Here is a 14,440-nt window from a genome sequence, read left to right on the forward strand (position 1 = left end):
ACTGGGTGCTATGTACTGTGCGAAATCAATCGATCTTGCAAGAATACATTTTTGGACATCCCTCTTCTAAGAATTCCAATTGAGTGTGTTAGTGTGGCCAGCTCAGGGCAATATGATATTATAAACACAGCACATATCACATCTCTGCTGTTTACAATTTCATAGCAAAGTAAACACGCCATTCATAACAGCTTGAACGAGGAAACTGCTCGCAAGAGCAACAGGAACTTTGCTGCAAGACAGGCACATGTAACGATGACTTAGCGCAGCTAAGCTCGTGGCTTATTATACTCTGTTCTACTGACAACAGGCCAGCGAAAAATCTAACAATCTACAGCAAAACCATCAATTATTATGGGCGTTATAACATAGGTGTGCAGCTGGACGAAACATAGACGTCGAACCCCTGCAGACGATTTAAATACCTGACAAAACATACACGTCAAACCACGCTGAACGGTTAAACCAGTACTTTCCTCTCTAAAAACACAAGTTCCTCTCTAAAAACACAAGTAATGCAGAAACCTGAAATTTTGTATGGTAATAGATCCTCAAAACACATACAATTTTTGTTAATGTAACTACTTTATATAATAACATGGTAGCCATGTGAAACCTGTATTTAGTTTTCAGTTTAAAATGACAGTCTTGAACCATTATAGCCAAGTATGAGAAGTTTTTTTGTGAAGAGGTATCATACACATCATAAACACACTCACAAATTCTGTACAACTCTTTGTCAAGCTTATTCTTCTGGGATGTGATTTTGTGCAGTCTGCTCAAATGTTACCAATGGTTTGGAGAAACCTGATTCATTCACCTTCAGAGTAGAACAGTCTACAGATGAAAGAAGCAGATTCCTGTGAAATGCTGATAACAGTCTAGCAGATTACACAGTGCCACATACCAGAAGATAATAATTTTATAGTCATTGCTGTGAGAACTTCAAATCCTGCCATTAATTTATGTTGTCGGTTAAAACATGGAACTGGTGCAATCCTGGATGTCATATCTGACAAATTTAAAATATCTGCAACATGTAGAAGAGGTACACTAAATTATATAATTATTACTCATCATATAGAATGGGGTATCTGAAGGAAGAAAGGTAACCTAAACTGTACCCAGAGATTCATAATCATCATAAATGCAAGAGAAATAATGTTGAATTTACCTTCTACAATGTTGGTATCTCTGCTTTCACTGGCAAGAGTCATGGCATGTTCACACACTTCTTTTGCTTCTCGCTGGGCAAGCTGTCTTAAGCATGAAATTGCAGCTTTCCGTAGCAACAAATGATTACTAGATAAAGTGCGCTGTAACAATAAAATAACACGTATATGGGAGCTGAAACTGATACACTCTCAGATTATGGGTAGAAATGATGACTATGCAGGTATCTTACATTCATAGATAAATATGTTCAAATGTAATACATGTATCAAGGATTTCAGATACTGAATTTTATGACCTGGACATTCCAATGTTTAGAAAAGATGAAGTTTTATAGGACTTTAATCTTCAATGGTACCACCATATGAAATCAAAGTTCTTTTCTTCCCTTTACATACACTGGGCTGTAATATAGAAATATTTCTCCTATAAAAGTGTAACAGCAATTCATATGTCTCTGTTACAACCTGCTTCTTGGTATTATATTTTAGTATCCCATAAGGATAATGCTGCTTGGTAGTTTCTAGCTTAACTCACTCTGACCCTAAAGATGGAAGCAGTACACTCTTCCAAACTCTCAGTGAACTACATTGTGTTACATCACAGAAGTCATTTCCACGGAAGTTTTAAACGACAGCAACAATTCCTTTTTCTCTCTCTCTCTTTTATTTTAATTAATACTAATACTGATCATAAAATATATGAGTATCCCCTTGTTAAAATAGCTTCTCACACAATGTGGAGGATGTGTATGTATGTATATGACGAGTCCTGTATCAATGTATTTTGATTTATGGGAAAATTATATTAATTTTAAGCTTTTATAGTAATGCACTTTTTAAATTATGTTTAGTTACAATTGTAATAAGCTCTTGTTTTTTTTTTATATTACCTATGTTAGTTAACTGGTGTGTGTTATTTTAGTTGTGTGACTTATGTAATCTATTACATGTATACATCTATAATCAAATGGACTATTTCCACATCCTAGGATTTTTGCCTGTATGAATATATGGAAAATAAAGGAAATGAATGACATCAGTCTGCTCCAAAGAATGATAAAAGTTTGGGTTTCTCTGCTTTATTACAGTCAAATGAGTATTGGTTTTGTAAGCATACAAATAACCCCATTCAGATGTAGAAACAATGGATTATTTGAATGTGTTTCACTATATTAAAAGTAATAATACTTGCAAAAAATATAAGTTACAAGTGAGTAAAAAGCCAAAGTTACAGGTATTTCTAGACCTCTGAAACAGTAGATATGTGATGTCTCTACAATAAACTGTTCAAGTAAGTCACAACTTTATATTTCTTTGTATAAAACTGTCAAAGTAGAAGTCTACTACACCTGGTGACATATGTGGATGTATCAAAATGTGATGACACATTGGCCAAGCACTTAATTTGTATCTGGGTAGCCTTCATTACCTTACCATACACTGCAGTGCTGTCAAGCAATGGTTTTGTTAAATTCTTAGGATTTCATACTATCCTTGAGGGTTATCAGTAACCTCAGCTAAGACTGATTGAACAAAAACATTGCCTATTATCTTAAGTAGGAACAGGCAGAAGACAATGTTAAAACGGATTTTAACCTTTCCCTGCCTGTCCTCTGTTGGAAGAATTCTGGCATCATAATTCTCTTGTGATTACCAACTTGTGAATTTATTGTCCTGTTACAATCATCTGCTTATTACATTCCCTAAGATCTCCTCTAGTAGTCTGCACATAAGAAGAGCAGACAGCAGGAGTTTTATATGTTCCCATGCCAAAAGTTTTTTTTGTGTGCAAATTAATCTGTAACTGGAAGGAATGGGGTTAAAGTTGTCCCCGTGCTTAACTAATTAAGCACTACACCATGTGGGCATAAGGGGGAAGTGAATGTATAGATCCAAATTTTCTTGACCTTGGAACTACTTGGAGCTGAATGGTCAGTTTCACACCATGTCTGCTTTACCCCTTGGGGAAAAAGCCTCTGGTATGCAATAGGTAAGAGGTTGGGTGGACCTCAGAGATGGTCTGGACAATGAGGAGAAAAGAACATTCGTGACCATACGAGGACTCGAACTCTGACTCCTTGGTCATCCAGCCTGTAGCCAGTCGCTATACCGACTATGTTATCCTGGCACCTGGAAGGAATGGGGTCACAAATAATAATTATGTGAACGCGACAAAGAAAGAGAGCATGGATTACACCAGTTCAGAGTCCAGTGGTGGGTTCTAGGAAACATGGCTTCCATGTGAGACAGAGAATATTTTAACCTGCTAAGTGACTAGCAGCTTCTCAAAGTAGGTTTCTCCTCCATGGAGTCAGTTAGTTATGCTATCCTTCGAACTTACACAGAGAGTTGGTACAAGAGAGGAAAGATTGACATGGCGGGGTGCAAATAAGTGAAGTTGCTGCAAACAAGCTGTCGCCTCAGCTTGAACCAACGGGTCCTGGTGATCCTGCATAACAGCACATGCACACAAGAAAGATGACCGAGCCATGCAGATTGATGTGGTGTTGCCTGCAAATACAGACAAAAGATTCTCACTTATTTACATCCTTTGTTCTATTGTCTGCAAACCTGTAAAAAGAAATCATAATCTTGTAACTGTATAACAATACATGTATTCTATCAGTCTTCATTATTTTTGGGAAACAACACTGCATAGGACTTGCGAGTCTGTCTGGCCACATAGAGGCAAAGTAATAAATAATTCCGAGTTCTGGGTGGGTTTTACTCTGGGAGATCAGTCCCATACATATGTTTTCTTTGCAAGGTAAGAAAAGAATTAATTGTAGGATTGAATTAAGGAACCTTTAACACATTCAACAACACTGGAGCCAATTTACACATTATCAGATCCTTTGCTATGAATAGCCCTGCAATAGACAGTTGGTCACTGGCTTCCCACTGCGGCAGCCCAGTTTGATCATGTGGAAAAATGGCACTGGGATGGGCGTTCTCCAGTACTTTGGTGGTTTCCCTAGCCAATTCTCATTCTACCGACTGCTCTATATTCATGAATAATTATACCATCCAGTGCTATATAGTCTCAACAATGACAGCATTAGACTAGACCAAACCAACCAACCAACCAACCAACCAACCAACCAACCAAACGACCCCTTGTTCCGCAGAATACTCATTACGCTTACTAATAAAAACAAGACAGACTGAAACTGGAATTTCAGTAGCATGCTTCCAGGTGATTAGAGGGAGATAGTGGGTGGGGGGGAATAAAAACATAGTTTTGGAAAACCAAGAACACTTAAAAATACAGTGATGTGCATGTTGGAATATTCTGTGATTTGGCAAAAGCTTTTGACTGTGTAAATCACGAAATTTTATTAAGTAAATCTGATTTTTTTTGTGGCATTTAAGTTCCTTCAGATCCTACCTAACAGATAGAAACAAAAGACTGAAATAAATCATCAAATTCAACCCAAAGTACCTTACCAAACTGGGGAACCATAAAGCACGGAGATCCACAGGGGTCAATTTTAGGGCCCTTGCTTTCCATAATCTACATAAATGACCTGTCTCCTATACTAAACATCTCATCAATACCCATAATATTTGACGATGAAACTAGTGTAATAATTTCTAACAAAAATTCATATGATTTCTGCATTCTACCAAAGTTCTCTCTCAAATGAATAAATGGTTTTCTGCAAACAAGCTGTCCCTGAATCTAGATACAATAAATATAATAAAATTTATTATAAAGAACTCACCACAATAAATTGGCAGTATTGATGTATATATGTGGGTGTATTTTTGAACAGCCTTGTGTGTAAGCGCTTTGTTTCTTTGGGTTTTCTTATGTGAAAACTTCAGTTGCACTGTACATATGCTTTCATATTTATATGATATTCCACATTGTACAGTCAGTTTGACTAACTTCAGATCCAGGGAATACTATTTAAATGTAATGCCCCTTGATTTAACATATGTTAACATTCAATTTCAATGATCCCAAGTCAAATATCTTACTGCTAAATTTCATCCATTTCTTAATATTTTCCTCAGTTTAGCATTCAAATCTACTGCTCCTCAAAGAAACTTTAAAGGGGTATTATAGTGTATACAGATTTTGTTGGGCTCTTCAATATTATTTGGAAAATTGTCCATTGTTAAAGTATATCTGTTGAAACACACAATGTTTTGGGAGTTCACCCTATTCCCACCTTCAGTTTACTGCTTACTATAACAAAACATAGTGAACTACGTATTGTACATTATCTGCAGACGTATACATACATATAGTACCTGACCATTTGCGTTTAGGTTACTATTTTTAAGGCAATACACATACAAAATGGATTGAAAATAAAATAAATATATTTCAAAATAATGACAATCCTGAAAAATTCGTTTTATGAAATTCTATTCACAAAGCAATTTGCAACTTACATAGTTAATGTGTATTTCCTACCTTGAAGCTCAGGTCCTACAGTGGTGATGAGAGCTGACAGAACTTTTCCAATACACTGGTGCACATCAATATATGACTGTGGTACAGTGAGGAGCAATTTAAGAGCCAATGACAGAGATGGTTCTACATAACCTCGAAACATAGGTCCACCAGAGTCTGCAATTAGAGCCAGTGCATGAAGGGACCACACCTGCAATAGGTAAATACAGAAGGATGATCATAAAAGCACACTAACAAATGGACTCATCACTCTGAATTAGCATCTTCCAATATTGGTACACTGTGCAATACTTGTAAACTAGAGATTCATTCAAAAAGGCGATAATGCAATGAGTTCTTGCAAGCATCAACAGTCAGATCAACCAATAATGTTTAGGTTCACTTCATGGAAGCACTACCTAGAAACTTGCTGCATCATGCCTGAAAATATGCATCAGTGACAGAGGAAATTGTTAAAAGGTTGCATTTTAAGTGGTATCACCACTGATTATGTTAAGAGTGCATTATGGTCATTAAATCCCCCTGCATAAGAACAAATGTAACTTGAGACCACAAAGTAGGATCATTCAAACTGTGTGTTCCCTTAAGGAATAATCTGTGTCTGCTTTTGCATAGTTGGACTGAAGTCAGAATGGTCTTGTGGACTCTGATATAAGGATATGTTTAAGCTCCAACAAACTTAGTTTTCCAGTACTTCCAACCCTTCATCGTTGCACTCTATGCTTTACTAACTTTACAGAGAGTCTGGCATTATATCATCAATGTTAGATCCAAGAGAACCACCTGTTCCTCTACTTTAATAAGAAATCTTATACCCAGCATATTTCTGTAGACAGTATGATATTTTGCCAGATAAATAAATGAGTGTAACTTACTTAACTTCTATAATACACTAGCATTTTTAAAAAACTGTGTTCTTTCAAACCCTATGTGTTCAGTGTAAACCAACATTAACTCCAGAGCTCCTGTACTTGGGTTTTGATGTACTAAAACAAAATTTAAGAAATGGAACTATGGTGTACAAGCAGTACTGCTCATTTCTAACACATAACACTTGTCTCCTATTACCTGCAGTTCTAATCACACTGTAATGTACCTGCACAACAGGGGAGGTTGCATCCTGTGCCAATGCCAGCAATATGCTGACACTAGTGTTGAGGTGTTGGCTAGATCCCATGCCTCCGACATAATGATGAAGACAGCCTAGAGCAAGTGAATGTCCTGTCCTTGAAGCCACATCACGAGCTGATTTGAGCCGGTCAAAACTTGTCTGTGCGAGTTCTGCAGTGAAGCGAGAGTCAGCCACAACCTGTGCCATGCGTCCAAGCGATTCTCCAGCAGCACATCTCAAGATTGGATTACTGCTTGTCAGTGCACCCTGATGATGAAAACAACGCATTGTTGGAGAAGTGCTTCATAGTGCAAGTCAGGCTGAGTCATGAAATTGCACTAGGATTTTATACCTGTACTTCTTCACTAAGAGAACTGAAATATAGAGGTGCCTCCTTTTTTATGAGAGAAATTAACTCGATACACCCTAAATAAAATATACCAACTGACATGGCACAATAAGCAGAATTTGAGGTTCACACAGTGGTGGTCATGACGGGTTCTATCTTCTGGGACATAATTATGCATTGACTTTCACCAGATTACATGATGTTAAATCCCAGAAGATAAAAATCTTCATGACATAATAAATTCAAAGCCACTTCAATGAAACTTCCTCAACATAATGATGAATGTCTCAACGGAATTTAGCAAACTATAATGTCCACTGTCTGATGTGCATTTAATATACTGCATATACAAGGGGTTGACAAAATAATGGAAACAGTAAGAAACTGAGGAACAGAATTTGTGTTGGCTAAATTGAAAGAACTTCAGTTGGTAACACTGAGGGTTCCTCCATTTGTTTATGCTCTGTAGTGCTCGTGTAAGTGCATTAGTGATTGTGTTAAGTGACAGTCCATGTGAAAGAATCAGAAAATGGGAGACCTACCTGATTTTGAAAGAGGACAGATTGTTGGTGTACATTTAGTTGGAGCATCTGTGTTAAAAGCTGCCAAATTATTAGGAGTATTGAGAGTGAGGGTTTCTAAGGTTATGTAGGCACATACAAATCATGGGAAGACAACACCAGCGAAGAGGAACAGTAGGCAAAAATCAACCCTGACAGAAAGATATCGTCGTACATTGAGAAGGATTGTTTTGAAAAATCACACAGGGCAAAAATCAACCCTGACAGAAAGAGATCATCGTATTTGAGAAGGATTGTTTTGAAAAATCACAAAGCAAAAATCAACACTGACAGAAAGAGATTATAGTACATTGAGAAGGATTGTTTCGAAAAATCACACAACTACTGCAGCAGGACTGAATATTTATCCTGAAGACCCTGTTTCCACAAAAACTGTCCAACCTGAGCTTCAAAAATCAACATCCATGGTAGGGCTGCAATTGCTAAATATCTTATTACTGACAGTAATGCTAAGATGTGTAAACAAAGGTGTCATTACCACAGAATCCAGGCATCAGACAACTTGGAACATGTGAATGATATGGTTAGATGAAATGACCTTCAAGCTGTCCCCTACCTCAGGAAGAGCTTATGTTTGGAGAACACCCAAGGAAGCTTATACCAGGAATGCCTGGTTTCAAGAGTAAAACATGGGGGAGGGTCTGTGATGGTTTGGGCAGCAGTATCATGGTATAGTATTCTGTTGGTCCCATTATTACACTTCATAGCCTAATTATTGCAAAGGAGTACATGGACAGGTTAGGTTATGAGGTGCATCCCATGATTCAGATGTTATTTCCGAACAATGATGCAGTTTTCCAAGATGATAATGCCCCCATTCACGTGGAAATGTTTGAGGAGCAGGAAGGTGAACTTTATCATCTTCCCTGGCTGGCACAATCACCACATTCAAATATAACTGAACCACTGTGGTCAGTTTTATTAGAGACTAGAGTGAGGAACAGGTTCCCACCTCCAACATCTCTAAAGCAACTTGAAAATGTTCTTCAAGAAAAATGATATAAAATTCTGCTAGAGACTGTTCAAAACTTGTAGGAGTCCATTCCAAGAAGGACTGTGGTTGTATTGAAGGCAGATGAAAATCCACCACCATACTGATAAAGTAATGTGTGTAGTATTTGTAGCGTTTCCATTACTCTATCTACCCTCTGTACCTTTCAGTGGACATGGCTCTATTCCCATCAGAAAGTTGATCATTGTATTGCCACATATACTGTATACATATAATCTGTGGCTGCAGCTGGAACTGAATCCATAAATCTTTGATAATTAAACCTGTATGAGAATTACTAAACCACTGCTATTAATTAAAAGATAAATAATATTGAAAAGATTCCATGCTCAATCCTGACCTCTGCCAATGTGACCTGTCAGTCTAATGATAACCAATTGCCTGTACAGGACTAGAATAAAATTTCTGAAAGTTATGTATATTAAATATACCTCAGATGAAGGACAATTTCCAACATAACATATATTTCTCTCTCTTTTTCCTGTTGCTCCCCCTTTGGAGCATAGGGCATGTATAAAACTCTTTGTTCCACTTGAGTTCCTTAATCCTAATCCAGTCGTTAGGACTCCTCAGACAAGGTGTAAGCCCATTGCAAGGTTGCTACCTACACAAACACAGAATAAACGCCAACATCCATGACTTCGAGTGATATTCAAACCCACAATCCCAGCGTTCGAGTAAGCAAAGACCATTCATGCCTTAGACCGCACAGCCACTGTGATCGGCTTTAGTATATATTAAGTCATGGTTAATCCAAATTTGTAGAATATCAATGTTCAAAGACTGCCCAAAAACATTTGCTGAAAGTTGTTTCAGTACTTCATGTATCTCCACACTCTAGACAGAAATACGTCAGTACACCGCAAAATATCAGCTACAAAGAAAAGTCTAAAGGTGTATAGGAATTATCAAAAACATCTGATAACAGATTATTTTCTTACTTACTTACTTACTCATGGAGCTGAGCCCTTCTGGAGAAGCCGCCAATTCAGCAGCTACTCAAGAATTTCCCAGCTTTTTTTTATGGAACCCAAAGGTTCATTACTGTGTTCACAAGAGCCTTCCACTGGTCCCTATCCTGAGCCAGATCAATCCAATCCATACCATCCCATCGTATCTCTCTAAGATCCATTCTAATATTGTCCTTCTGGCTTTCTTACCAAATATCCTATACACAGTCTCCCCCATACATGCTACATGACCTGCCCACCTCATCCTCCTTGACTTGATCATTCTTATCATACTTGGAGAAGAGTACAAGTTATGAAGCTCCTCATTATGCAGTTTTCCCCAATCTCCTGTCACTTCATCTCCCTTCGGTCCAAATATTCTCCTCAACACGTTCTCAAACACCCTCAGTCTATGTTCCTCCCTTGATTATTTTCTAACAAAGTAAATTAATTCTGTAAAAATATTCCCACTAACGAACTGAGATATGAAACAGGTTCAATATAATTCACTTAACAACAAATGCGCTACTAACAAGCTCAAAATACAGACACACTGAAAGCCTCAAGCAATACTTCTCTCTTTCATTCACTGGACTTTCCCATGTATTCTTCATCTTTTATTAATTTAAATTCCACCACAAGACTATGTAGTTGGCAGGCACAAGTTAATCAGAAAGAATTTCTTTACAACCACATTATCATTTTACATATATCCCAGGGATCTAACTGGACTATTCAACTGAAGATCCAAAGAAATGTGAATTAAAGCCATTTGAACACAAGGATGATCTAAATTAATCAACCAAAAAGATGAACATGCTCTCTGTCCAATGTCTCTTTGTAAGGACAGTTTACTATATAAAGGCTGAAGATTTATTACTTGTTCTCAAATTGCAAGTCATATTCTTTTCATGTAAATCACTATTTGTTCTTGAGTTTCAAGGTCACATTATATTCCTGTATATTTTTAAGTGGGACAATTTTTATTGTATTATCACCTCTCATTTGACATTCTCAAGGCAGAGGCTATGAATACTTCTGTCTTCTGGGATATACTGTTATGTGGTCTTGTATATGTTTACAGACATTTCTCAGGAATGTGCTACCTCAAACTACTCTGTAGAAGAAGGCAACATTTTCATGCAGAATATTGGTAAAATCTACCAGAAGAGAGTATCTTTCAAATTATCAATGTTTCTCTCAAAACTGTTACACAAGCCCTCAGTGATATGAGAAATCTTGAACTTACAATAATAAGAGATGCAGCTGACTTTTTCACATCTTCTTGGCCAAATGTTGCTTTTGCTTCCGTTAGTCCCTTGAGACCACTAAGAACGGCAGTAAACACATTCATTTGTATTGCCTCTTGGCGTGAAGACTTGGCATGGCGTATACATTCTGCAAAGTGGTCCAACATCTGCAGACGATGCTTGTTGGCAACACGTGGGAAGATTTGACCAAACAAGGACACGGACATGTCAATCACAGCTACTCCCAGGGGCAGAGGACCAGGGATCAACTCACCCTACACAAGAATTCTAAATTAAAAATTGCTCTAAATGAATAAAACAGAATTTATTTAATTACAAGACCTCATTGTTCGTGGAGCATCCACAGGTTTAAGCTCATGCAAAACTCTTGAGCCATATGGAAGGAACTTCATTAATACAGCTGCCTTAGAAACAGGGCCTAATGACTCAACTTTCTCTAGAGACTTTCATCTTACAGATTTCTGAGTGCTTATCTGAAACCACACCTGAATGTCTTCAAGCTTCTCATCTATGAGCACTCATTTCTCATGGTGCTGTGTTTATCAAGCACTGACCCTACAGTCCACTACTTTTTAGTAAGTTTCGACAAGCAAGTGCCAACTCTAGCAGACAGAGGGTGTCGTGTGGTCACCACAACGAATCCTCATGGCTGTTAATTTCGGTTTCCTAGACCAGAGCCACTATTTCCTTGAAACAGCTCCTCGATTATCCTCATGAGGCTGAGTGGACCCCATTCCAGACCCACTACTTCTCAAAAAATCTGGTAGCGCTAGAAATCGAACCCAGACCTCTGGATCTGTAGCCAGGAACCCTGACCACTAGACCACAGAGAAAGTTGCAACTAACTTCGCAGACAAGAGGCGTCAGTATAGTTTGCTTGTGGACTAAAGCCACGGGGATTTTTTAGACATGCAAGGCTCACCTGTGGTGTTGTGAAGTTTCTTCATAGTCTGAACGTAGTTCATAATTGTTTACAACCATAAATAAGCTTCCAAAAAGTTGCAAAGGAATGGTGAAACTATAAAATTTTATTTAATGAATTATATGGCACATAAATTTCTTTCCTCTTTAAATACACTATAAATATGAAGCTTCACTGCTTAGCAACGGCGATTAAACAGCGGTTGCTAAGCAATGAAGCTTGCGTTGTCACGCTTGCTTGAATGTGGGCAGTTCCCACAAAACCCTTTAATCATATGAAGGTGACATTACTTACAGAAGGTACTGGTCGATATAGGCAACATGAATCATGTTCCAAAGCTCCAGAACCAGCAGCACTGTTTGGTTGAAGCTGGAAAACAAAAGCACACTTCATTGTTACCTTGAAAAAATTTGGTCATTCATATGAATGCATGAGCCATGGTAATGAAGTAAAGTGGTCAGCTAAGAGCTCAACAGCTGGTGCTCGATTCGCAACACAGATTCATTCATTCCACACTGCAAACAGACTTGCTCCGAAGCCCACCCATCTTTATATACTTGGGTATTTTCCCTGGAGAAAAGCGGCCGAGGTGTAAAGCTGCCAATTCACCTCCATCTAGTGCTGAAGATTAAGAATGAAAGGAGGTTTATCTCCATTTACACATGTATCTTCATGACAACATCCTTAAGTATATAACTTTTCTACCATATGTGTGTACCATGAGAGAACATAAAGCAGGCATGTAACAAGGCATGTAACAAGCATCAAGTATCAGCGAAATTAATTAAAATACTAATATGAGCCTGGACTGCAATTGTATGGCCTTCTGTATTGGGTGTTTGTACCAAAAAGGAGGAGGATGACAACAATACAGCAGCAGCAGCCACAGCAAAGAAAAAAAAACCCCCAACAACAACATGAAAACAAAAAGAGCTCAGTGAAATACCTTGCTTGAAAAGACTTGACTGTCAAGTAGAAACTTAAAGCAACAGAAAATCCTTGAAGCAATATCCATAAAATAATAACACAAGGTAATAAAATATTATACTACAATAAACCAAAAAATTCTTCAAGATCTACAGAAAACAATCATATCAAAGGAACACAATCAGCACCAACATAAGAAAATAATACGCGGTCAAACCCCAGCACAACTAAACAGCAAGGCTTGACATTGTGCAATATGAACTACGGACAGCCTCATAAAATAAAAGAATAACTAACTAACTACATGGAACTGAGCCCTTCTTCAGAAGCCACCAAATTTGTAGCTACTCAAGAACTTCCACATATTTCATGGAACTCGTAAGTTCATTATCGTGTTCACAAGAGCCCTTCACTATGATATGTACGTGTTGACCGTCTTCTAGTGCACACAACTCACGTATTATATCATTCTCCCACTATGGGAGTCGTTCTTCCTATATTTTGTGTATACTGTGTCTTGTGATGTGTCCTTTTTTGGCTGTCCTGAGACAGACCAATCCAGTCCACACCACCCCATTCTATCTCTCTAAGAGCCAATATTATACACCCACCTATGTCTTGGTCTTCTTAGTGGTATCTTTCTTTCTTGCTTTCCCACCAATATCCTATATGCATTCCTCTTCTCTCCATTCATGCCACATGCCCTGCCCATCTCATCCTCCTTGACCTGATTATTCTAATTATACTTGGCAAAGAGTACAAGTCATGAAGCTTCCCATTATGTGGTTTTCCACAACTCCCATTACTTCATCTCTCTTAATTCCAAATATTCTCCTCAGAACCCTGTTCTTAAACACCTGCAGTCTCCTTCCTTAATGTCAGAGACCAAGTTTCACACCCATTAAAACCAGAGGCAAAATTATAGCTTTGTACATATATTCTTATTTTTACGTTTATAGAGAGCAGATGAGAAGACAAAAGGCTTTGGACTGCATGGCAGATAGTAATAACCAAATTCAATCTCATCTTTATTTCCTCCTACTAAAATTTTGATTTGTTACTGTCGTTCCCAAATATTTTAACTGTGTCAAATTTTCAAAGGATCTGTTAACTATCCTTATGTCATGATTTTGCAATGCATTCTGGTGACATACCTTTGTTTTCTCTGCATTTACTTCTAATCCAACCGCCTTACTAGCATCAATTAAAATTTCTGCGTTTTTCTTTATGGTACCTACGTCATTTACATCATCAGTACAGACCAGCAGCTGATGTATCCCATTTCATTTTGGTCCCACCTAGTTTCCCTGGACCTTCCTAATGGCATATTCTAAAGCAAAGTTGAAAAACAGTGGCCATAAAGCATCTCCTTGTTTTAGATCATTTAAATTAATAAACAAACAGATAAAAATGAATGCATATTGAGTGAGGAAGAATAATAACCACTTGAAGACTCTATCATTCAAGAAACACATGTAGTAAAGAAGATGCCAGAAAATCTCTCAGATCAGTGAACAGCTGGCAATTTCTTGTAATAAACTGACTTGATTAATTCAAACATTTCCCTTCAACACATGATAAAATAGCACAACTATTCAAAACGTACTTGTTAGAAACTCAAACAGTACCTCAGTTTTTGATAAAATTTACCAAATATGTGAAAGTGAAAAACAGCATACCGCAGAATCAGAAAATTGTAGATCAGTATAATGTACA

The 14,440-nt window shown here is 37.6% G+C and overlaps 1 protein-coding gene across 3 annotated transcripts in view; it reads right to left on the reverse strand.

Annotated features, from left to right (window-relative positions):
- Nucleotides 1-14,440, reverse strand: part of LOC111869810 (HEAT repeat-containing protein 5B) — a 109,295-nt gene that overhangs the window by 39,501 nt on the left and 55,354 nt on the right. For all 3 annotated transcript variants that reach the window (XM_023861594.2, XM_023861593.2, XM_033753564.1), the window contains 6 exons: nucleotides 12,092-12,166; nucleotides 10,854-11,129; nucleotides 6,698-6,979; nucleotides 5,602-5,791; nucleotides 3,517-3,686; nucleotides 1,175-1,316 (listed from right to left, as the gene is read on the reverse strand). In XM_023861594.2, coding sequence (XP_023717362.1) covers nucleotides 1,175-1,316; nucleotides 3,517-3,686; nucleotides 5,602-5,791; nucleotides 6,698-6,979; nucleotides 10,854-11,129; nucleotides 12,092-12,166 — 1,135 coding nt within the window. The remainder of the gene's footprint in view (nucleotides 1-1,174; nucleotides 1,317-3,516; nucleotides 3,687-5,601; nucleotides 5,792-6,697; nucleotides 6,980-10,853; nucleotides 11,130-12,091; nucleotides 12,167-14,440) is intronic.

Source organism: Cryptotermes secundus, unplaced genomic scaffold (assembly GCF_002891405.2).
Source record: "Cryptotermes secundus unplaced genomic scaffold, Csec_1.0 scaffold245, whole genome shotgun sequence".
Classification (NCBI taxonomy): Eukaryota; Metazoa; Arthropoda; class Insecta; order Blattodea; family Kalotermitidae; genus Cryptotermes; species Cryptotermes secundus.